The sequence below is a fragment of the Haliotis rufescens genome, unplaced genomic scaffold, assembly GCF_023055435.1.
Source record: "Haliotis rufescens isolate VD_foot unplaced genomic scaffold, xgHalRufe1.0.p SCAF_19, whole genome shotgun sequence".
NCBI classification, from domain to species: domain Eukaryota; kingdom Metazoa; phylum Mollusca; class Gastropoda; order Lepetellida; family Haliotidae; genus Haliotis; species Haliotis rufescens.
The window spans coordinates 25,446,950-25,474,198 of record NW_025963879.1 but is presented as its reverse complement, the minus strand read 5'-3'; the positions used below and the strand labels follow the sequence as shown (position 1 = coordinate 25,474,198).

The window sequence follows — 27,249 nt, the reverse complement described above, 5'->3', positions numbered from 1 at the left end:
ACAGTTGGGCCAAGGAATGGATGGACCCACTGTTGGGCCATGGAATGGATTGACACACGGTTGGGCCAAGGAATGGATGTACACACAGTTGAGCCAAGGAATGGATGGACCAACTGTTGGTCTAAGGAATGGATGGACACAAGGTTGGGCCAAGGAATGGATGGACCAACTGTTGGGCCAAGCAATGGATGGACCGACTGTTGGGCCAAGGAATGGATGGACCAACTCTTGGGCCAAGGAATGGATGGTCACACTGTTGGGCCAAGGAATGGATGGACACACTGTTGGGCCAAGGAATGGATGGACACACTGTTGGGCCAAGGAATGGATGGACCCACTGCTGGTCGAAGGAATGGATGGACCTACTGTTGGGCCAAGGAATGAATGGACCAACTGTTGGGCCAAGGAATGGATGGACACACTGTTGGGCCAAGGAATGGATGGACCCACTGCTGGTCGAAGGAATGGATGGACCTACTGTTGGGCCAAGGAATGAATGGACCAACTGTTGGGCCAAGGAATGGATGACATGACAATGGCCTAAATAATCAAGTATGGACCAGGCAATCCAGTGATTGACGTCATGAGCATCAATCTCCACATTTGGGATACAACGACATATGTTAACTAAGTCAGCGAGTCTGACAACCCAATCCCATTAGTCACCTCTTGTGACAAGAATGGGTTACTGAAAGACCAATTCTACCCTGGATCTTCACATAATACATAAGCTCACAAGGTTTGTTTGTTTGCTTGTTGTTCCAGCTATATGAAAACAGTATGTAAATAATCGAGTCTGGACCAGACAATCCAGTGCTTGATATCATGAGCATTGATCCACACAATTGGGAAACAATGACATGCATCAACCAAGTCACCAGCCTCACCACCTGATTCGTTAGTTGATTCTTTGGACAAGCATGGGTTGCTGAAGACCAATTCTATCCCCTATCTTCACAGGTTAGCTCACAAGGTACAAATACAGGAAGTTCAATCTTACCTGGTTGTTTGTGGAAACAACGGCAGAATACCGCCGACACCAGCGCCACCAGAACAAGTGACGACTTCATGACAGCGCCAACTGTCACAACGCCACAGAGTATAGATGTCTTGAGTAGAGGGAGATAACTCTCATCATGGTATATCTCGTCTGACAGCACCGTAAGTCGATCACCATCTGGTTGCTTGTGCTGTGTCACAGAGTTCCTTTGTCCGGGTTCAAGACAAGCCCGTCTTACAATGACGCTCAACAATGTCAACTAATGAAGTCACAGACGTACCATGGGGTCACGTCAGTGTCATTGTCAGAAAAAGGTTTTCAATAAATCGAAACCAATTTACTGCGAATCCATAACATACACCGTTGTCAATATAATCCATACGAAACACAAGGACACAAAATGAAACACAATCTTGTTTTAGTACCCATCTCAGGCTTCAAACATAATCCTCACAGCAGTAGTCCACACGATATTGTCGAGTTCCGTCATAGGTGAGTTGTTGCCATTGTTTCATCTGTGAGGGTAATCTCACTGTCTAAACAGCAAACTCTGTATTCAGTCAGTCTGTTGCCTAGGTTACGATTAATTCATACCCATTTAATCACCTTTGGTTTGTTCCTTGCTGGCAATGTTGATTTAACGTGCCAATCACACACCAATATATATCTAATCTTGATTAGGGCAGACGGCAAATTTCTCCAAGGAAATGAAACACACATTCGGATAATATCTGCCGGATATCAGAGCTTGTTGAATAATTGAGTCAATGATATGGTCTGTTTTTATCACATTTTTATCACAAAGTCAACAAAGCTTCTATCATCACAAGCCAATATCAATGCTCTAAGCAACCAATGAAAAACAGTTGTCAGCCATCAGTATCCGGACCTTCAGCTATGTCCCATAAACACACTCGTAAAACAGGAGCCTTCAATCACGAACATTAGTCTCTAACTCGATGTATACAACAGCTAGGGACTGAGCTGATGCCACTATTAAACAACGCACAAATAGTGATCCCTTGGGCTTAAATACACCAGTCCTTGACAATGGGAGCCCTATTGTTCTTGAGTATCAGCACCTGGTAACAAATTACTTACTCATCAAAAGATGAATAAGTTTTGCATGTAAGTTCAGTAATCAATCACACAGGATTGACAGACTGAGTGCAGTTAATTTGTCCACACGAGTTAATCAATGACAAGTCTTTGGCAAAGTCTTCCCTTTCATGGAACATGAATGATTAACACATCCTTGCAAAAACAAGAAACTAACAATTCAAGAACTTCTTGGCTTGAGGGTTAGAAGTCACTGTATGGAATGATTAGTGTGTAAAAATATGGAAACATGATTATTTTTTGGATCACAACTATTTGGCATAAACCCTGACAATACCGTATGGAATCATTGATATGTAAATATGATGTGTCTATATTTCCACATATGAACATCAAATGTGGACAGTAACAACGTGCAAAGGAATTTTAGAACTAATAATTCATCAGGTTACTTTCTAAGTAATAACTTCTTACAGACTTTAAATAGGTTCATGGAGAGAATGGGTTCCTAAAATCGGAGTTGTCTGATTTGTAGACAAGGATCTGTAGCTACAGACAAAGATTTGCAGTTCTGTTGTTGTGGAGTCAACATATGTAGATCTGTTGCTATGGTCACAAAATCTGTAGATCTGTTGCTATGGTCACAAAATCTGTAGATCTGTTGCTATGAACACAAAATCTGTAGATCTGTTGCTATGGCGACAAAATCTGTAGATCCGGTTTTTTGGAGAAAAGGGTTATCCACAGATTGGGGGACTTTGTTACAGATCAGCTTCTGAGGTTAATGTAGACTTGCTTTCTTGAAGAAGTTAAGTAGATTTTGTGTGATATTCGATGCTGCCATGGTCTTCAGACACCCTACACGTGGTATCCTTGGTTACCACATCAAGAGCAGCTGTTGCTTCTGTTGCCCCCTTTATAATAACCACGTGGATATTGACTCCGCCTTCTTTTTATAACTGAGGGCTCCATATCTGGAAAGACAAAGTTTGATTTAGATGCGATACATGTCATCCATGTTAAGGTAAGGAACAATGAAACAGGGCACATTTTACTGGGTTCACAAAAGGATTTAGTTGGTTTGTTTTTTTACGCCGCACTCAGCAATATTCCAGCTATAGGACGTCTGTCAATAATCGAGTCTGGACCAGACAATCAAGAGATTGATATCATGAGCATCGATCCACGCAATTGGGATACGATGACATGCATCAACTAAGTCAGAGCGTGACCACCCGATCCCATTAGTCGCCTCTTACGACAAGCATAGGATACCAAAATAGGGTGTCTGCTAAACCCAGCTTTGTCAGAATGGATTCAACCCAATGCAAAAATCTGAAAATGAATTCGCGTTATTATGAGTGAGTTACCATCATTATATGCCGGTCGGCAAGATTCTGAGGCCTGCGAATAATCAAGTCTTGATCAAGCAAACAGTGCTTGATAGTATGAGCAACAATCCAGTGTAATATGTTGAATGACAGACAATGAGCATGATCACACTGTAACATATTATGAATTTTATAGCACACTTTCGATATAATAACTACTCAACTCCATGGGGAGTATACAACCCAGGCAACCTGTGCGGAACTTGAAGGTTAACAGTCGCATTCCCATCTCCTCCTACCAGGTACCCTTTCACTGCTGGGTGATCAGAGGCTGTTTTCAAAGTTACTTGTTTAGTAAGTGAGTGAGTTGTGTTTTACGCTGCTTTTAACAGTATTCCAGTTATATCACGGCGCGTCAACCTTAATGTGGGAGGAAAGCTCGAAGTGATGCAGGTTTTAGACATTTACAACTTTGGTGAAACCCAGCGTATCATGGCTGGAGAACACCAGAAATGGGGTTCAAGCACTGTACATGTACCCCATCTTCCCAAGGCTGGGGAGTTAACTGACTACAAAAGTCCAGTTTCCACCCTTGCCAAACAAGGCTGGAATTTCTAGGCTCGATCGTAGCGCCACCAGTGGCTATTACGAGTTACGTCCCTTCTATGTCCCTCTTATTGACCAATCAGATTCCACCTCTCATAGCACTTGCATTTGCTTCCATTGAAATGGCAACCCCCAGTCAAGACGATCTGATTGATAATCAAACTCTACATTGTGATAAAACGGGTCTTACTTCATGAAACGCATCAAATCACGTGAGCACCTTGACTAAAAACATGAAAAGATTTGGAATATATCTGCTGACACAGAGTAGGCAGTACACATGTTAAAACACAAATCCGGCAATCGACCGAAATCTGCATGGCAATTTACAAACCTTTGTTGATGTCATTACTTGAATTTGATTGGACTATGCACAAACACGTTAGTCAAGCCAAAATATAACTCCATAATTCCAGTCTATTTCAGCAAGAGAGGATAATCGACTTTTATAGTCAGTTAACTCCCTTGCCTCGGGAACGTGTGTTGTGTGGACACATCACTGTACAGAGTGTGGTATGATCACAAAAGGTGGTATGATCCTCTGCCAGCAGAGTGAGCCTAGTCAGTGTCTAATACCTGCCTGCTCATCTGTCCGTGACTAGCCGTTTTTGTCTCAAATGGTCAACTTTTAAAACATGTATGTCCAATGGTGAAGCTGATTTGTTTTCTACTTATTGTTAATTAAATAATGGACATGAACTTAAAACATTAATATAAATTATTCTTATTTCTAGTTATTTGTTTCCATTGTTCAGTCCAGATACAAATCTGGATTAGAATAATTTTTAGACAGGTCTACTGGCTGGAATTTATCTGATATATTTTCCACTGTCATTGTGTTAAAGCCGTGGCTAGTCATGCCCAAGACTGGTTACCGTATTCGACGTAATGAGTGCTCACTGCGACATTTGCTAATATATTGGCGCGTGAACAATCCCAATTAGCACCCTTCCGATTGATCAATGTATACAAGACTTATTTATTCGCGTATAATACGCACTCGTGTGTTATATGCACCTTTAATTATGGGTAATTAAATTCTGAAAAATAAATCTGTTGTACATAAACACTTCAGGCTGTCAGCATAAACCACGAAATTTATCTTTTTCACCAAAATAATATTCTAATAAGCGCCCCCTATTTCTAATTTTGAGAGCGCCCTGGGCGCTTATTATGTCGAATACAGTATTATTAAATACGGAGGAAAACAAAAAATAAATAAAGGGCTTGTATTGTCATTCAACATGAACAAGATGAAGACATGAAATTTTGATAAAAATAAAGTAAGCAGTTGAACTGAAAAGTCCATAAATGTTTCACGTCTTAAGGGCAACAGAGACCCAGGGAGGAGTATGCAGTTGATCTTTTGGGTAGGGTTGGGGGGAGTTAGATAGATCTATTTTTACCTCAGTCTATCCACCAAACTATTTATTTCCTTAGCATCGTCATACAATCTATTAACATCATTAGCAAAACAAATTGTTTGACATTTGGATATTTCCAATTATTTTCCTAATAATTTGATTCCAAGAAAATACTGTTATTAAAACCTAAAGTTGAAAATGTAAACAAACTACTCATTTTGATCACCACTGAACAAACTATTCATTCAAAATATACCAGACAATCCAGTGAATGATATCATAAGCATCGACCTACTCAGATGGGACAGGTAGACAACCCAGCGAGCCTCAGCCTCAGACCACCCTGATCCCAATAGTCGCCTGTTACAACAAGCACGGGTTGCTGTAGACCAGTTCTAGCCCGGGTGTTCACAGGGGTAAGTTTCAGCTAAACATGCATAAGTTTCATATCAGCAACACAAACACTTGCCCCACAAACACATTCACAACAGAACACAACACGACTGACCTGGTAAGCCTCTGGACTGTCCACAAAATATTAATAATAGATTGAATCCATACTAACTTAAGATATTATCATTGTGACCTATTTTCAGCCCTGAAAACAAATGAGAACCCACTTATCTCATGCTGTGACTTGTATCATTTACTGCAAGTCTTCAGCTGTAAGCCGATAGCACACAACACTAGTAGGTTAACTCTACATAGAAAATATATACATGAATACGTCACGTTATTTGACAAATAAGGTGTATAATCAACTTTAGCAGAAAATTCAATCATATCTAATTCCATATTACTAAGATTAATTGAGAAATATCTGAATTAGTTGTTTTCTGTGTTTGTTGGTTATTTCCTGACTCGGCAATATTCTAGCAATATAACAGGGGCCATTGCTAATAAAGTATCAACTAGGATAACCACTGATCGATAGCATGAGCAATGTTCCACACCGTCAGCATACAATAACACACTAACAACAATGTCGGACCAGAGCTATAGATAAGCTTTTGGTTATTTGGGTATTTTACCCATGAGTTTGATTTTGATTGGGTATCCACAATTTTTAGAGGGAATTCAAATTCTTACAACCCACCTCTTTCTTGACAATTGGGTATTTTAACTTGAAAACCTGTTTCGTAATAAATCCTGTAAATCATATAAAACTATGTGACTAGTAGTATACCCGTCTGCCTCTGCTTGCGGCTCCCTCTCCGGAAAGCCATTTTTGTTTGCAACACCTAGCATTGTAATACAGGCGCTATTTCTTAAATCACCAATCAGCGACTGTTTAAGATACAACATGTACATTTACTAGACGATGTGCTTTTCAATTGGCATCTATCAGTATGGTTGTCACACAAGCTTTTCCGAATGTAACTGTCAGTTTGTGAATCTCGCGATCGGCTGATACACAATCATTTTATCCAACAGTTGTAATATACGCAATTATTTTATCCAATTGTGGTAATATATGCATTAATTTTATTTCAAAAGCGTATTTATAGTTTTTGTTGCACATTTGATATCCTAGGATTTGATTTGTCTGCATATTTCTATTTATTTAAAGCGTATTTTACTCAAATACGCAGCTTATCTCGAGCTCTGTCTGATCACCTGACCATCCACCTGCCTCTCAACGACGAGCACAGGTTTCATATTCTCACCTGGAATCACCATCATATTTAGTATATTATTATTAAGTCATAATTGATGGACTATTAACAGACTGCTCACTTGACAAATATTATTTTTGCTTGATTCTGGATTCCGACCAGTGGACAGAGTTACAGACTGTACCCAAATGTATACCAGTGACCGATATTATGAGCAACGATTCACTCTTTATCGGGGTATGATGATGCCAAACAACCAAGTCACTGTGCTTGACCACCCGATCCATCTGGTCACCTCTTACGACCACTTCATGCTACACCCCACCCCAACCCCCACCACCAGTATATGACCTGCGCCACCTGTCTGAGGTGTGCTACAAGCACTGTTTTGTCACTTCATGCTACACCCAACCCCCAGCCCAGTATATGACCTGCTCCACCTGTCTGAGGTGTGCTACAAGCACTGTGGTGCTGCTTCATGCTACACCCCACCCCCACCCCAGTATATGACCTGCTCCACCTGTCTGAGGTGTGCTACAAGCACTGTGGTGTCACTTCATGCTAAACCCCAACCCCACCCCCAGTATATGACCTGCGCCACCTGTCTGAGGTGTGCTACAAGCACTGTGGTGCCACTGCATGCTACACCCCACCCCCACCCCAAGTATATGACCTGCGCCACCTGTCTGAGGTGTGCTACAAGCACTGTGGTGCTGCTTCATGCTACACCCCACCCCCACCCCAGTATATGACCTGCTCCACCTGTCTGAGGTGTGCTACAAGCACTGTGGTGCTGCTTCATGCTACACCCCACCCCCACCCCAGTATATGACCTGCTCCACCTGTCTGAGGTGTGCTACAAGCACTGTGGTGCTGCTTCATGCTACACCCCACCCCCACCCCAGTATATGACCTGCTCCACCTGTCTGAGGTGTGCTACAAGCACTGTGGTGCTGCTTCATGCTACACCCCACCCCCACCCCAGTATATGACCTGCTCCACCTGTCTGAGATGCTCTACAAGCACTGTGGTGTCGCTTCATGCTACACCCCACCCCCACCCGAGTATATGACCTGCTTCATGCTACACTGTCACACAACAAAGTTAACAATCTTAAGAAACCTCATCTTCCTTAACCCACTCCAAAGTAAGACGGAGGTCACGGCTGTGTGGGAGATGAGACACATAAACATGCACCCTACTGCTTGCTGCAGTCATCCCACAAAGCCTCTATCAAATGTATGGAGCAATACTACATCCCCACGAATCATACAGCATCACTAACAGGAGATTATAGCCACTTAAAGCGGATGAGGAGTGGTGATTCTTTTCTGCAGTACGTCTTGCAGGACCTAAGGTTTTTTAACAAACAAAGCAGTGTGAAAAATCTACAAAGCAACGTTGCTTGCAGTCTCTGTAAGAACTCTCAAGGGGGCATCTCAAGCCACAGCAACAATAGGGGACAACTTTAAGCTTGGTTTGTCAAGCCCGGGCTCCCATTATTTGTCAGACTCGGGTCTGACTCATAATGCGGTTAACACTACAATGTAGGCTACTTTACTTACACTCGAGTGCATATTAATATATTTATATCTAGCTTTTTATTTCCAAGGTCTTTCTTTCGATCGAAATGAAACGGAGACCTTCGCAACTAATTACCAACCCATTTGACACATTTGTAAAAGACTTCATTATTTGATTAGAAAGTCGTAAAAATGTAAACACACAGAAATATTAAAGGATATAAAGACATCCGCTGAGGTACACATGCACAACCACTTGCGACTAGTGAGATGATTGCACTGAAAACACATTCACATCCGTTATCCGTCTTAGCCTAGCAAACACACCATTTTGGAACGAGAAGAAAATGGTGGACTATCATATTTTCAGTGCACATTAAATTGTTATTTTCCAAAGTTCTTGGTCCATTTTAGTTATTTTAAATTAAAGTGATTCATTTAATAACAAGCGAGTCTAAATATCTGAACATAATGGTCAGTCAGGTTTTCTGTTTTCTGTAAAGACAAGAGTGTGAATGTCGTTTGGCAAGGAATTTGCCTCCAAGCGATTCCCCAAACTGTTACCTAATTCCCACCCACAATATTTAGTTTATAAAGCATTGAATAAAATGTTTTCATTTCTGTCCTTCTATAATAAGCAATTGCTTCAAAATAAACATACTGCTGGGCCAATGGGGAAATTAGGAACTAAACATAGTTAAAAGGACTCACAATCGCCACCAGACCAACACCGCGTACAAGAATATAGCAATGAACGTTTATGATATTCATTAAGTTAACATTTCTGTGAAGACAAATATGTAAAACTATCACTGACAGTCCAAATTTTGTAGATCTTATTATTCTATATTTACGGCCCATTAGAAATCTCACCTGCTCTCCACCTTCGCCCATTTCCGCCATTTTCTCACACACTGTACATTCAAATTTCAAGAAGTAGTGCCAATTCACCATTGTAAGCGCTTTTTCACTTTGGCTTCCTCCAGAAGATGTTTTGTTTGCTTGATTGTTTTAAGGATTGACTGTGTATTTTTTTCGGTTTATTGAGGTATGAATAAAAAAAACAATGTGCAAACTGTATGAATCCGTGTAACAAAAGTCTCACTCAATGCCCTGTGCATGACGATACACATGAGCAGAAGGGAATTTCAATGAACACAACGAAAATATAATTACTGTTGTTTAACGCCGCACTCAGCAGTATTACAGCTATATGATGGAGGTCTGTAAAAAATCGAGTCTGGACCAGATAATCCAGTGATTGTACGCATATCCATTACAAATGGCTTTGATTGTATGGATATAATGGCTTTGTGATCTATCTTTTTCGTTTCCACTTCGCATAGCGAAATTTGTCACCCAATATGAATGTCAATGAGGCTAGTTTGTCTTCATTTCACGCCAAAAGATAGGCCTGATGACAATAAACGATCAATATTGTCAAAACGTTTTGCAAACTGACAGTGTTAGAAACTAACATTTTTAGTCCACTCGTCCTTATAATGAAAACATATAGCAAAACCCTTAAAAATGGCAAATTTCTACTGGTCCTGATGAAACCTTGGCAATGAGTACAGGACCAGAGTCATTGTCTAAGGCTGACTAATAAGACATGGATCTGTCTGTTCTGACTGTTCCAGACCCCAAGAGTGGGAGAGTGAGTATGTCACTTTTAGCAATATTTCAACACACACAGGGAAGCCCGAAATTGGCTTCACACATTGTACATATGTGAGGAATCGAACTCAGGCCTTCCACAAGATGAGCAAACAATTTAACCACCAGGCTACCCAACCACCCAACAAACTCAAGAATGGAACATTCCTTTCCTTGTGATGCTTTCAACTGATCGTACATATATACAAAACCATCCAGTTAATCCTGTCAGTGTCATTCCCAGTTACCTGGTGAAATCATCTAATTAACGAAGTTCTGGATCAACTATTAATAAATCACAGGTACGGAACAGAGTTTGACCAGTATTCTAGATGTGTCACGTGTCTGTTAATAAGGCGGATATGACAAAGTGATGCAGGTCATTGAAATATCCACCTTATGAAACCTTCCGGCAAGCGTATATATGTGTAAATTTAGAATTCAAACTTACGATCTGTTGATCCTGTCAAGACTAAGGGAAACAACTCTGTGGATATATTTTCTGCACCTCAGAGGACTTTTATATAAATCAATTATATCCAATTAGCCTGCAACCTTGGGGTATCGCGGTACTTGTCATGTACGCTAAACAGAACAAAATGCACTCACTAACCTTTATAATTATTCGTGTTCTCTATATCAGATGTCATTTATTTTATCTAACAATGCATATTTTACTGATAAAAGTTCATTATTTACATCAGTAGCTCCGAGTAAAAGCTGGGCCTCGTGCTCAGTTTGACAAGGGAGAGAACTCCATCTTATCGCGGTACAGAGAAAAGTTGTTTTTGGAGGTCCGAATTGGACAGAAAGAGGACATAATTCTACCAACCACTTGGTATGATCATGCCAGACATCAGTGATTTGTCCAGACAAGTACAAAGACAGCACAAGTAAAATTCTAAATGTGTTATCAGTAATAGGTATTCAATGCATATTTACCTAAAAGTAAGAGAAAAATATTTTAAAAATGATATTCTAAGATTGTTTTTTTTTTAAAATGGATGATAATAATTTGTCACAAAATGGAAAAATGTTAAACGTCAACAATAAATATATAAAAAGCACTCATAGTATGCCCAAAGTATGTATTTATCGTTTGGCTACTAGTGAAGAACGTATTTCTAAGTTTGGCATCATGGCCCTTATGATCTCCCAATAGATTCTGGGCACAGAGCGGGAAAAAATGTGCGGACTACGTAACTTCCGTTACCTTATTCGTCACCATGAATATGCAGATGAGTTAGTTCAGGTCGATAGAGAAAGTTTACTTGGGGAACTGCGGGTTATATGGTTGGCCATTGACAGATGGGGGTAAGACAACATTAAAAAAGATGCCAGAAGTATGTATCAATGCATTAATAACTCCTTACTTACAGCAGACGGAACATTCCAGGGAAATTGAAATTGTTTACGAAGTGAGCACTTCCTGGTTACTGATTTGCATTAATAGACAGCCGCTAAGAGGCGTGTCCCGCGTGAACTACCGGAAATCACAAATGCCGCTATACGATGAATGCCGTGGTACCACGGGGTCCCAGTATAATCTATTAGCCTAACATTCACTGTAACATTTTATTACAGCAGATCAAGTAAGCATGCACAGAAAAACCATGAATATGATATGCCTGTTGTTCTGATCTAGATTATCGTAATGTGACACTAAGACTTTCTATCATGGCAGGAATTAATACCAGGTGTTTGTTGTCCAAGTTCCTGTTTGTTTTGTTGCGTCATGATTGGTCAGATTCAGTACTGATCATGCTGATTCACATTGTTGTTCGAACAAACTAGTAATAAATGACATAATAATTATTATTTTCTTTTATGCACATAGTCATTCCAGCTGTATAAATTATTCCAGGGCTCCAGATAACTTTTTGAGCAATTGAGTTTTCACTCGAAGGTTTCTATTTTAATTGGATATTACATTTTTCATTTGTGACCAATATTTTTTCACTCATCTATTCATCACTCTTTTTGTTTTTTCCCAAAATGAGCGAACTTTTTAAGATTTACAAAAAATCAAATAATCTTTTAGATGTATATAATGGTTTTAAATATATAGGATTGTTTCGGAAAGTAAATTAGCTCGTAATTGTGTTTCCGGAATTGGCTCCTTTGTACTCATGCTGAAAAAGCTTCATTGGGTATTTACGCGTGCTGTTTTTATACATTTGAGTTTCTCATTTAATGCATGCGTTTCTGTATTATTGATAGTAATTGGGTTTTGAATAATTTGGGGTGTTATTTTACGAAAATACGCTGTTTATTTGTAGCTCTGAATTCAGTCTGAACCAGACAATCCAGTTACTGACATCATGAGCATCGACCACGCACTTGGGATATGATGACATACATAAACCAAGTCAGCGAGTCAGTGACTATGACAAGTATGAGTTGATGAAGACTGATTCTAACCCGGATCTTCACGGCAAAACATGTGGTTAGAAGGTGCAAGGTCAAAGTGTTTCTGTGTATGATAATGTCATTGTACTGTGAAAATAGTACTAAACACAAACTAGATTGTCCTCTCCCTGGAGAGCAACATTCCCATCAAGAGAAAGAACAATGTAGTCATAATGTCACCATTAATGTAACTGATCAGGGTTCAACTCTGTTTGAGGCAATATTCCTGCCATATCTAGTTGCTGGAGAACACCAGAAATGGGCTTCAAGCATTGTACCCCATTTTCCCGAAGAAAGGGAGTTAACTGACTACAAAAGTCCAGTTCCCCTCCCCCTTCGTCAGGGAGGGTCTGCAGTACTGTTTGTGATGTTGTAGCGCTGCTGCAGACAGTGGATGGTGCTGACGTGAACATTGAAAGTGTCCGTTGTCCAGCTTGTAATCGACCTATCGCTTGTTCTCTCTGTTGTGTGGATAATCAAGGCATACCTGCCGCATCAAAATTACGAGTGCCAGAAAGGCAGTTCAAGTTGATTTTTATACCCAGAGCCTCCATGAGTTACACGTGCATGTTGGTGTCCACGGCAAAGCATGGTAACTGTCACCCACGGCCTTGGACAAGGCTGCGTTGTGGCGACTAATTTCAGGGCTCGTTGTACCATTCGATGGAATGTTTGTCTCACAAAGGCATCAGGACGTAACGGAATATTCACACTTACAGTCTTGACATATTTTTTCCCCATTTTACCATATAAAATTTATATTTTACAATCTCGCGTTTCTTTTGCAGTTCAGTATATTAGCAAATATCGTCATGGGCGCTTATTACGTCGAATACGGTAACCAGTCTTGGGCATGACTAGCCACGGTTTTAACACAAGGCTACCCCACCAATCTTCTGTAACTGAAGCCAGTAGTACAAAACCTTTGTCCATAATTTAGCTTGTAAACTTATGAAGAGACTGGTAAATGGTACACTGTCTACACCAGATATATGAATCTTTCACTGCCATTATATCTAATCAAATTATACATTTTACTAACTGTTGTAATATCTTTACAAAAGTATCAAAATGTTGTATATTGATTGAACATATCTGGTACATTCAAGAATGCTGGCCTGGTGTATCAAAGCATAAAAGAGGATGCATGTTTTTTTACCAATATTACCCGGTAATCATTTCACTGTTTTCTCCAGCTTTGGAAATAATTTTTTTCGATCAAATAAAACATGTTAAACTATATTTCACAGATAACAGAGTTAGAAATTGACACTATTCCTGTAGTCCTAGCGACTGCCCAATAGTTTAGGTAGCATAAGGACTAGCTGAAATTTGCCCTTTTTAAGGGTTTCGCTGTGTCATCATTATAAGGACTGGTGGACTAAAACTGTTTTTTTCAATCTAAACAAACACTTAATAATCCTTTTATCAATCTACTGACTACACATACAGTGTTTAATATTCACCAAACAAATCTAGCCAGACAGCCGGACTGGTAACTCACAAAAGTTACCTTTCCAGCTAGAAAGTTGCCAGTCCAGATTTCGTAAATTAAACAGACCAACTCTTTGCAAGTGATAGTAAACACACAGTCAGTTAAATGGTTTAATATTAACACACCCTTTTAGCAGCCTCGCCTTGCTATGCCACATGAGTACTACACACTGATGCATTGTGTTGGGAGTGCATGCCAAATCTTCATGCATTTTTCACAACATTAGCAATGGCTACAGCAAGATTTCGTGCAGTCATAAATTAGTCACTTTTTTCGTAAATCATGTCAGCTAACATGCAGCTTTAGAAATTGGCACTAGTCCTATAGTCCTTGCCCACCTGCCCAATAGTTAAGGTATCATGAGGACTGGTAGAAATTTGCCCTTTTTAAGGGTTTTGATATATGGTATCATTATAAGAACTAGTAGACTAAAAAGGTTAGTTTCTATCTCTGATATGCATCTTAATTTTTCATTTATTTATATATTTAATATTTTACATATTCAGTTTAAAAATCAACTCAACCATTGGGCGTGCATATTCGTAAAGTTACCTGCCCGAGACAAAAACAGACCATCTTGGAGGATTAGGCAGGAGGGTATTTCTAACTCTGCTAAACATTGAACAGACTGATATTGATTGGCGCACCACCAACTTGTCAGCGCTTTCCCATATCACGCCAGTGATGGGTGGTTGTTTTAACATGGCACTGCTGTCAAAAGTAAATAAAGTTTCCAGTCCGGAGTTTGTCAGTGTTACAATAGTCAGTGGTAGAGGTCATATAACAGGTGCTTGTCATGGGAAACAAAAAAATGTCTTTTTCCAGCTTCAAACATTGAAATTTCACTTTTAATTTAAGGAAAAAAAGAGTGAGTGAGTGAGTATGGTTTTACGCCGCTTTTAGCAATATTCCAGCAATATCACGGCGGGGGACACCAGAAATGGGCTTCACACATTGTACCCATGTCGGGAATCGAACCCGGGTCTTCGGCGTGACGAGCGAACGCTTTAACCACTAGGCTACCCGACAGCCCCAGGAAAAAAAGAAACAAAATCACTTCCATCCAGCCAATTAGGTTCAAAGAATCCCTAATACATGAAACAAAATTGGTCTGGCCTTAGATAGATAAAAAAAAACAAGTCAAAACATGCTTTTGTAATCTGGGTTAAATCGCCAGTACAAATGAGCAACTGTCTGCTGCTCCTCAAACATGGCCTCTGCAGTGGGCTGGTGCCGGCTGGGTAGATGACCTCTTCATTACAGGGTGAGCTATGATGTGATGTAGCTATTTGTTCAGTGTGCCATAGTTTACATTGTATTATCATCAGGGTCGAGTTCCCACCAGTCAGCCTTGACATGTCACACAGTCCTCGTAGTCCACAGACAGATGTGTTGTCATATTTACGCTCATACGTTAATGACAACTACCATAACCACTGCAGCACTCTACACAGGCACACAGCGGAGAGAGAGAGAGAGAGAGAGAGAGAGAGAGAGGGAGGGAGGGAGGGAGAGAGAGAGAGAGAGAGACACACACACACACTCCAATTTATGAGTTAACGAATATGATACAATGCAGTGTTCAAAATTAAGGGGGGGGGGGGGGGGGGGGGGGGGGGGGTCCTGTTGTCTTTCAGGTATTTGAATCTAGGAAAACCCAAATTATGATGAAACTTGAAATAAGGCACATAAGCGATGACTATCATGCTTAGTTTCGAACACTGCAATAACTGCATAGGCCTTCTTGATGAGGAGACGACCATCACATGCACTCAGACGCCCTCTGTCCCTGAACTGGTTGAGTCGCCTTATAAGAACAGAGCTGCAAACATGTTTCGATTGAAACTGCCTGACAGGGTGATATGTTCAGCTTTAGTATGTCAGACTGGGACTACATTTCACTTTAGCATGTCTGACAGGGACTACATTCAGCATAAGCATGTCTGACAGGGAATACATTCAGCATAAGCATGTCTGACAGGGAATACATTCAGCATAAGCATGTCTGACAGGGACTACATTAAGCATAAGCATGTCTGACAGGGACTACATTCAGCATAAGCATGTCTGACAGGGAATACATTCAGCATAAGCATGTCTGACAGGGACTACATTCAGCATAAGCATGTCTGACAGGGACTACATTCAGCATAAGCATGTCTGACAGGGACTACATTCAGCATAAGCATGTCTGACAGGGAATACATTCAGCATAAGCATGTCTGACAGGGACTACATTCAGCATAAGCATGTCTGACAGGGACTACATTCAGCATAAGCATGTCTGACAGGGAATACATTCAGCATAAGCATGTCTGACAGGGACTACATTAAGCATAAGCATGTCTGACAGGGACTACATTCAGCATAAGCATGTCTGACAGGGACTACATTCAGCATAAGCATGTCTGACAGGGACTACATTCAGCATAAGCATGTCTGACAGGGAATACATTCAGCATAAGCATGTCTGACAGGGAATACATTCAGCATAAGCATGTCTGACAGGGAATACATTCAGCATAAGCATGTCTGATGGGAAATCAGTTCAAACTTAGAATGTCTGATCGGAAATAAGTTCAAACTTAGCATGTCTGATCGGAAATAAGTTCTGATAAAGCATGTTTGATAGGGAATACATTCAGCATAAGCACATCTGATACGATATCAATTTTGCTTCAGCATGTCTGATGGAAAAAAAATTCAGACTTAGCATGTCAATTAGGAAACATATTCAGATTTAACATGTCTAACTGGAAATAAATTCAGATTTTGCATGTCTGATAGGAAATTAATTTTGCTTTAGCATGTCTGACAGGATATCAATTATTTTGCTTGAGCATGTCTGAGAGGACATAAGTCCAGACTTTGCATGTCTGATAGTGAGTGAGTGAGTTTGATTTTAGCAATATCACGGCGGGTGACACTAGAAATGAGCTTCACACATTGCGAACACTTTAACCAGTAGGCTGCCCAACCACCCTGCGTGTCTGATATGAAATAAGTTCAGACTTAGGATGTCTGATAGGAAGGATATTCATACATTAAGCTTCAGCATGTCTGAGAGGAAATACGTTGAGACTTTGCATGTCTGGCGAGGACTACCTCAGTGTTATCTGAGCCCAAGTTGTCAATGTGTTTTAACATGAAGGGTGTCGTGTGATGTGTTCCATGTATATATAGATTGGTGGATTAAGTACAAAGCGAGGAGCTAGTGCCTCAGGCAACTCCTGATTAATGGACTCGTGGAATCTATAAGCCAGACAAATATGTACCTACCCAAACACTCCCAGTCTCTCACAGAATATACATGGACACAATAAGCCATAACTTACCATCTTATTGCTACCATTCCAAGGGCTTTGGATTTCAAACAAAGTGCCCTTGGTAGCCTAGGCAAATTGGGAAAAAATTACTATGCCCAATACTGGGATTTTTTAAAGTTATTTCCTTAAATTCAAAGGTATTTTAATGATGTATTCCCAGCTCTGATTCAATGCAGCTGTATAAAACTTAGCAGTAACCCTCCTTCCTCTTTATCGTGTTCACTGGCAACGTAAGTGTAGCGCAAATCTGTATAAGGTCGTAACTGTATTAATAATTACATCAAAATGAATTGGGAAGGTTTTTAATTCCAATTTGGGAATTTTTACTGCCATTTGCTGTTGATTTGGAGCCGAATATCTGCTTCTAGATAAATGTACTCTGATTGAATAATATTAATAAAGATAAACACGAATCAACACTCTTTATTGCAGTTTAACAGAGTTTAAAGCCGATCTCTAGCCTGATGCTGCATAAAAACGTGCATTACTGTAGTGTGAAGCAAGTCAAGTGTCTTGCTACTGTGGCTTTCACTGTGTAATACACTCACCACTGCCGGCACACAACAACGGCAAATGTTGCAGAAACTCTGCCACCTACTCATGACTACAAAACAATGTCAATGAATTTGTAAGAACTCCCTGCGTACAATACATACACCCGAGCATCAGCACTGAACTTCAATCCTGGTTTGTATAAAACTGCTATGAAAAACAACAACAGCATGACTCACTTTTGGACGACTTGTGCACAACACTTGACATGCCCTGATGCACTCCTTGGACAACTGCAGCCGGACACAGCACTCCAGGCTGCCACTCTGGTGGCACTCTCACGCGTCAAACAGCCCCTCGTACACAAACAGATTGGGCAGTGGCGGAAGGAGCCCTCCACAAAAGGTAGCAGTACATTCCAAACACACAATTGCTGTTGTGAGCGTATACCCGTGTGATTCACTCACCAGCTATCTGTCGTCTTTAGCTACCTGTCAGTCAGCTCGGCAGATCACGGCTCAATGATCACTAGCCTACCTACATAAAATACTCACAAAACACATCCTCACAAAGACAGTGGCTGTCTATCCTAAAGCAGTCACTGATAGCTAACCCCATTTACACTTTAATGCTTTAACATCCTAACAATTCTCGTAAAGTATAAACAGAAAATGTACACAGCGACAAGTTCTGTCACGTTGACTGTAGAGTCAATACAGGTGGTTTTCAGGTACACAACATCTGCCTTACCTGTCTGCATAGGTAGAGGCGGTGTATGTAGGTATGTAGGGATATTCAATTATGCTTCCATCAAACGGATACTTGTATGCATACCGCATTCACAATTGCTACTGCTTGCAGAGCTACAGATAAGCAATGTAAAATACCCCCCCCCAAATATTCAAAACCCAATTACTTTCAATTAACTTGCATACAGAAATGCATGCATTAAATGAAAAACTCAAATGTAAAAAACCCAGCTCGCTTAAATACCCAATGAAGCTTTTTCAGCATGCGTACAAAGGAGCTAATTTCCGAAACAGAGTTAATTTACTTTCGAGTCAAGCCTATATATTTAGAACAGTTATATACATCTAAAATATTATTTCATCTTTGTTAAATCTTAAAATGTTCACTAATTTGGGGAAAAGCCAATAGAGTGATGAAAAGATGAGTGAAAATATTGGTTACCCAATGAAAAATGTAATAACCCAATTAAAATAGAAACCCTAGAGTAAAAACTCAATTGCTCAAAAAATTATCTGCACCACTGTGCTTGCCTCACCAAAAACTAGTGATTGCTTGTTGTTAAACCCCGCATTCCACGATATTGCATCTATATGATTGCGGCCTGTAAATGATTTAATCTGGACCAGACAATCCTGTGATTAATATTGTGAACAATGGCCCAAGACAAGATGACACACATTAAACCTAGTCAGCGAACCTCATCACCTGATCCATTTGGTCCCCCTAATGACCAGGGGAAAATTTGCTGGGGAGCACTTCTAACATGGAATCAACTCACTGAATGCGTGGAGCTTAAAGTAGCTTTTATCAGTATTCAATATATATGGGTTACATCACGGGGTGTCAGCTTTCGTTGAAGGAGAGCAAAAGTGAGTGAGTGAGTTTAATTCAACGCTGCTTTGAACAGTATTCAGTTTTTTCAGTGTCAATGTGATATCAGACGAAGGCCTGAAGTGAAAGAGGTCATAGAAGTTTACCACTTTGTATGGCATGGTATGGTGCTGACAAACCTAGAAACAATCAGGCAAACAAGATTTCAACCCTCACACTGGGTTTCTGCACGCCAAAGGGATGCAACTGTGCACAGCGACTTGCAGCATCATACATGATCGTGCAACTTGCGCCACCTCAAGCAAAAAACAGTTATCAGATACCACTTTTAGGGAGGCAGGTATGGTAGAAATAACAAGAGGATACATGCTTATGAAGAATGTCTTAATAAAACATTATGTCGATTCTTGTTTTGTTCTCTTTGCTATTTTACCATGAATAGAATTATTATTCAAGAGCCAGGTATGCAGCTCCTTTAGAAAACTAGGGTATGGCACCTATTTGCCAAAATACCATCAAATCTTCATTCCCGGGGCTTTTAATTCCTGAAATAATTGTAAACTTAATGGCGAGCATCTTGGAAAACAAAATGGCCGCTTTTTACACTCTTTTAAACAGCCATATCTCCAACATTTTTACATGAACTAAAAGATGTATAAACCTCAATAGAATAATGTATGTAAAAATTAGCCTGACCTCCATACTACTTTGGTGAAGCACTCAAGCACAGGTATGACAGTGACACACTAAGGATGGTAATTGCAGTGAATCTTGGCTTTGAACCTGCAGCCAACTGCATTGCGTCAGACCCCTGGGCCAGGCAGCCAATAAGCATGTTAAAAATAACATGAAGTATAAACTCTTACTGGCCTGTCACCCTATTGTTTTCACGGTAATAGGAGCAGAAAAAATATTAAACATGCTGAAAGCGCTCTTAAGTTAATGCCAGATTGATGTATTTATCGAGGCTTAGACAAGAACGACTACAAAAGAATGCCTTCTTTTGAAAAAAAATAATGATAATCTCTTCCCTTAATGGAACATGGTTGCCAGGGAAGGGGCCTTTCTTTCATGGACTACTAAAAGATTCTGATAAAAAAATGTAAATCACATTAAATTTGCAAGAGATATTTTACGACCATGAAGTAGGTTCAACTACAACATGTACAATGCTGAACACACCCCTCCTCTTTCACTGACGTGCACCAGTGATTGTCACATATTTGCTACCCCTCCCCCTGCTCCACAGACTGACATGCTATATCCCTACTGACAGTGAAGCACATGGATCACATTCTGCATTGCTTGTTTGGTTGTTTAACGCCACCCTCAGCAATATTCCAGCTATATGGTGGTGGTCTGTAAATACTCAAGTCTGGACCAGACAGTCCAGTGATTGACTTCATGAGCATGGATCACTTGATCCTTGTTCATTCCATACAATGATGTAAAATTAACCCCTTTATAGGTGGGTTCAGTTATCAGTGGAATGCAAGACACCTCGACCAAGTCATCAGATTTGTGATAACCATATTTACATGAAATAGTACATTTTTAATTCTTTTATTACTGAAAATTGTGCCGACTTAGGGCCGATTATCAACCTATGAGGAGGTCCTGTTACATACTTCCTTGTTTGTTTGTTTGTTGTTTAACACCACCCTCAGCAATTTTCCAGCTATATGGGGCGGTCGGGTAGCCTAGTGGTGAAAGCGTTCGCTCATCACGCCAAAGACCCGGGTTCGATTCCTGACATGGGTACAATGTGTGAAGCCCATTTCTGGTGTCCCCCACCGTGATATTGCTGGAATATTGCTAAAAGCGGCGTAAAACCATACTCACTCACTCACTCCAGCTATATGATTGCGGTCTGTAAATAATCGAGTCTGGACCAGACCATCCGGTGATTGACATCATGAGCATCGATCAACTCAATTGGGATACAGTGACATACATCAACTAAGTCAGCGAGCCTGACCACCCGATCCCGTTAGTTGCCTCTTACGACAAGCATAGTTGCCTTTTACGGCAAACAAGGGCTGAAGACCAATTCTACCCCGGATCTTCACGGGTCACGGCCATTGTAACACATTGGACCAAGATATTCAGTCAGAGCAAGACAAAACATGCAGTCGATAGTGCGAGGCAACAGTCTCCGTCACCTTCGTATGATTACGTTCATAAATCAACCAGGTACAAAATTAAATATTATTCCAGACACATGATTACTCAAACAAGCACAAAATGACTAGCCTACAACAACATCATGTCTTAAAACATCAACATCACACACACAGGTCTCGCCGATCGGGTCCATTATACTGTAACAGTCTTATACAGCTAATAGTCTCCGATTTTGTACAAACACAATGAAACCACACACCAAAGCCTGCCACTCAATACTGTCTAACTTAACATGTTAACATTCTATTTTGGTATTGTGCAGCTAATGAAAGGCTTGGCCATGGGTGGCAGGCTTGGAGTGTAACTCAGCCAGGATTGTGGCTCATCAGGGTGGCTGTCAGGATAGAAAACCATTCAGACGAAAACTTGCCCTTTAGGATAGAATTTCCCCAGACAATAACTCCCTTCATCAGAAAATGCTAATTTAGAAGAATTTCGGTCACACAATCTCCGACAACTGAAACAGGCTGCTAAAGAGGTGTCGTAGACTGATGCATACTGCGAAGAAACCCTTCCCTTACACCATTGTTACCCTGTGCATCAATGAATGAATCCCTTCATCCCGCTGGTCTGGGTTTTTAAAAATATACTCATGGGCAAAAATAAGGCAACAGCTGAATGAAAAGCTGGCATGTGTTTGTATAAAATTGTATGTATCTAGAAGATAACAAGCTATTGTATCACAAGTTTTGGGGGTTTTTAATTTGTTGTTTTTAGTCTCTGTCCGGAATATTTTGGCAATAGGTACACCATGGAGCTTGAGCCAGAACAATGCTGTCTGGGAATGTCTCGTGATCAGCCAGACTACAGCTTTCTCGTATAAATAATAAACAAAGATTGTCAGACTTTTGGATGGTTAATATCCTGTATTCAGAATATGCACTGTGTTTAGCAGGCTAGGCAAGCTAAGTTCATAGTGTTTATTCTTAAAGCAGGATATTTAGCAGTCCAAAACACACACACACACACACACACACACACACACACACACACACACACACACACACTAATGTCTTTGTCATATGATGTCACTAATAAAGTCTTTAGTCAAAACAAATCTCTAACAATCCGGTATCTAAACATTTCCTTGAATGATTAGTCTGTCGGACAGTGACAACAGGTAATACTTGTTTTTAGACAGGTTTAAAAGACAAACGGGCAAAGTTTATAGTTTTCAAAGGTAATTTATCAAAGAACACAAATAAGTCTTCAGCAACCCATGCTTGCAGTAAAAGGCGACTATGCTTGTCGTAAGAGGCAACTAACGGGATCGGGTGGTCAGGCTCGCTGACTTGGTTCATGCATGCCATCGATCCCAATTGTGTGGATCAATGCTAATGATGCCAATCTGGATTGTCTGGTCCTAACTCGATTATTTATAGACTGCCATCATGTAGCTGGAACATTGCTGAGTGCAGCGTTAAACAACAAACAAACAAACAAACAAACAGACAAACAAACAAACAAACAAACGCTACATTGATGCTTTACATCTTTACCGCTTGCCTACACTTGTACAAGTTCTCAGCTATGCACCATTGATGTTTGATATCCCGACTATTATTATGATAATGACAACAATGATCTCACTAACTTGTCTAGATTCCCGATGGTCAACACCGACACTATACATGCTATAGCCGATAGAAAAGTGGGATGCCAAGTTTGTAAAGACCTACCTACCTGACCTTATACATTTGCATATTTATCCGTAATTGACCCCAACGGATACCGATATCTGTTGCCTTTATCTTGCCAAGAAACCTCCCCGTCCAATAAATCACATTATTTTTAAAGAACAGTCCATGCTGTTGGCAAATATAGGATTCCAAACACTAATTCTTATCATGTAACACTAACAGGTTGTTCGTAACACCATCCATCAAGACATTATCATTTCGGGCTTGACTGGTGCTCATGACAATGATCACACATTATTCGCTTCTATTTGTAGAGAGTTATCAAAACTATATTGATATATTTACGTACAATCTGAATTATGTCAGTGACATTCTGTCTAACAACATTATCTTCTGCAAATCTTTTATAAGCCGACATCAACTTCACATCATGCCAAGGCATTCATCTTTGAAAAGGTCTTCAGCAAACCATGCTTGCCATAAAAAGCGACTATGCTTGTCGTAAGAGGCAACTAACGGGTTCGGGTGGTCAGGCTCGCTGACTTGGTTGAATCAATGCATGTAATTGTATCCCAATTGCGTAGATCGATGCTCATGATGTCATGCACTGGATTGTCTGGTCCAGACTTGATTATTTACGGACCGTCTGTCATATAGCTGGAATATTGCTCACTCACACTCTCCCCCTCACTCGCTCACACTCACCACTCACTCATCCATCTGCTCACCCCCTCACTCACACTCACCACTCACTCCCTCACTCACACTCACCCCCTCACTCACTCAGAAACACCCCTCACTCATCCATCTGCTCACCCCCTCACTCACTCAGAAACACCCCTCACTCATCCATCTGCTCACCCCCTCACTCACTCACACTCACCCCCTCACTCACACTCACCACTCACTCATCCATCTGCTCACCCCCTCACTCACACTCACCACTCACTCCCTCACTCACACTCACCCCCTCAGAAACACCCCTAACTCATCCATCTGCTCACCCCCTCACTCACTCACACTCACCCCCTCACTCACTCACACTCACCCCCTCACTTACACTCATCCATCTGCTCACCCCCTCACTCACACTCACCACTCACTCCCTCACTCACACTCACAAACATCCCTCACTCATCCATCTGCTCACCCCTCACTCACACTCACCCCCTCACTCACCCACCCACTCACTCACACACACCCCTCACTCATCCATCTGCTCACCCCCTCACTCACCCACCCACTCATCCCCTCACACTCACCCCTCACTCACACTCACCCCCTCACTCTTCTCCTCATTCACTCACACTCACTCACCCACCCCCTTCTCATTCACCCCCTCACTCACTCACACATCCTCTCACCTCACTCATCCATCCACTCAACCCCTCACTCACTCACACTCACCCCTTCACTCACTCACACACCCCCTCACCTCACAGACCCCCTCACCTAACTCACTCTCTCACTCACTCCCTCATCATTCGACAACACAGCCATTATGTTTTATTGTGCAAATGTAAAATCAAAATTAAAACCCCTTTTTAAGATTCACTAATTGCATGTGATACCAATTCAACTCCTCTAATCTCTACTTCCTGACCCTTATTACGTGTGTACTATAGCACACTGAGTCAGGGTTGTCCGGCTTCACCATGGAACACAGTGGAACACAAAGCTGACTGTGGAGGAATCCTGAGTGAAGTGTACATGGTGTATATGTGATGTACATTATGAAGACAGATTTCCCCCTGTTTGACAGGACAGCCGTCTACAATTTATTCTGAAAATACAATCAATGCTCTGTTGAAAGTAACCCTCACTTATTCATACATCTCTAACCTTCACATCAAGGGCTCTTGGGGAACAAAGTAAGCAGTTAAATATATATAGTTACTGAGTTAAGCATTCACCATCTAATACAAAAAAAATCTGATTATTTTTTTTCTGTAACACTGACCTCCTCTCAAGCCGCCTGCTATTAGGACTTTGATCCAGATATTTTTTTTGAACAAGAAACAAAACTGTGGCTTAAATATGGAAACAAAATAGATATTATTAGTTAATTATTACCATGACAACAACTTATACACAGAGACATTCTCACCCCTTTAAAAAGGATTTGTCTCAGACAAAAAACATCCTTTGGACATGTGGACATTTTTGTGATATCAGGTTTAGGAGGTCTTCCAAGACGCATCAATATCCTATCAAATTTCCAAAATAAATTATTGAGGACATTTTTTATGATAATCTCCCAATGGCCTAAATTTTGGACAAAAGCCTTCTTTGCAAGCTATAAGTACAGCCTATCACCCGCACCTTTAATTCAGGCCTATCATCACCCCCAATCTGAGTCTCATCACTACCAGCAACCTATCTCGTGGTGTAACTTACATTATTTGTACGCCAAAATATGCAGGCTCCTTTGATTAGAAGGATATGCATTGTAACAGCAGAGCTGTGCTCCTGGCACAAGCTGGAACACAGATGCGAGGTGAGATAAACAAGCCTTTAAACCCAGTGGATGATCCGGGATGAATGGACACGGTAGCCTATCAGAGCCATCAGTGCTGATACACCTCTCTGATGTGGTAATGTAATAAACAGTTGTTGATTGATGATGATGGAACACAACAATGACAGGTCATTCAATCACAAACACTGTCTCAACTGTGAGCCACTTCTTATACAATATGTCTATAAATTATGAGATGATATGACATTTTCTCCCGGTTGGTGAAGTGTAGTGTTGAGAGCATATGTCTCCATTGTCACCTTCCTGGCAATTACCATACTCAGTAACAGCTGGCCTTCAAAACTCGTTCTATTTTTATTTCTATTTGTCCTGATAGTTTTTATATTGTTTTGAATACCATAATAAAAAATTGTTAGTATATAGAATACTAAACGAGCTCCCCGTGTAATACCAATTTTATAAAACGAGTGAATAGTCGCTCGTCAGATACCACAACTATTCACGAGTTTCATAAAATTGGTTTTACAAGGGAGCTCGTTTAGCATTTTAATTATTACTTGCCATTTATAACGTTTTTTTTAATTATACTGTTGAGTATGAATAGGCTGACACCTACATGATGCACGGCATAGTCCAACTGAGTTTAACAGAATAATACTTCAAACACGTCAAAAGTTGAAACGTATGAATTTAATACCATACAACGGTCCACCTTGTGGAACGGGCCTTGCATCTCCAAGTTGATCCATTGGCGAAACAATGCCATGTGACGTTAGCCTAGCAACAAGGTTGCTGGGGTCATCGAGTGTGCATAAGCTCCTCTCAGTGATCTATCAACTCCACACACAGTGTCATTGAATAAGCCAAGGGATGTTGAGAGCTTTCAATATTTGTTTGTGAAACGTGTTCCGAGAGTACATAAGCACGCGTTCTGGTATTACAAAATGTGTAATACAGCTGTATGTTTATTAAACGGGTGATCTCTTCACGGGCAAGTAATAAAATTTATTACTGCAGTTTAGAAAATGTACTTGTTTGTTTCCATTTCACAATACAGTACTTTTTTTTGTTTGGTTGTTTGTTTGTTGTTTAACGCCGCATTCAGCAATGTTCCAGCTATATCACGGCAGTCTGTTCATAATCGAGTCTGGACCAGACAATCCAGATTGACATCATGAGCATCAATCCATGCAATTGGGATCGATGACATGCATGAACCAAGTCAGCGAACATGACCATCCGATCCTGTTAGTCGCCTCTAACGACAAGCATAGTCGCTATTTACGGCAAGCATGGGTTGCTGAAGACCTATTCTACCCCGGATCATCACATATCTTTGAAAATTTTAAAAAGAATTTTGTGAATAGGAAGACTACTATTTTCTTTGGTCGTGAATGAGTGGATGCTCCAACTCCAAATGTTGCAGAAGACAAAGCAGGGGAGGAGCATCATTAATATCTGTAGCTTTCTTCACATCTTCAGCCTTTT

The 27,249-nt window shown here is 40.6% G+C and overlaps 1 protein-coding gene across 2 annotated transcripts in view; it reads right to left on the bottom strand.

Moving 5' to 3' along the window:
- Positions 1–27,249, bottom strand: part of LOC124143272 (guanylate cyclase D-like) — a 62,430-nt gene that overhangs the window by 32,253 nt on the left and 2,928 nt on the right. The window contains exons 1-2 of one of the 2 annotated variants that reach the window (XM_046512184.2): positions 18,117–18,382; positions 1,001–3,033 (exon numbers count right to left, since the gene is read on the bottom strand). In XM_046512184.2, the coding sequence (XP_046368140.2) occupies positions 1,001–1,070 (70 nt within the window). In that variant the 5' untranslated portion in view covers positions 1,071–3,033; positions 18,117–18,382. Of the gene's footprint in view, positions 1–1,000; positions 3,034–18,116; positions 18,383–27,249 lie in introns of those variants that run through there. The other variant, XM_046512185.2, reaches the window with a different exon arrangement.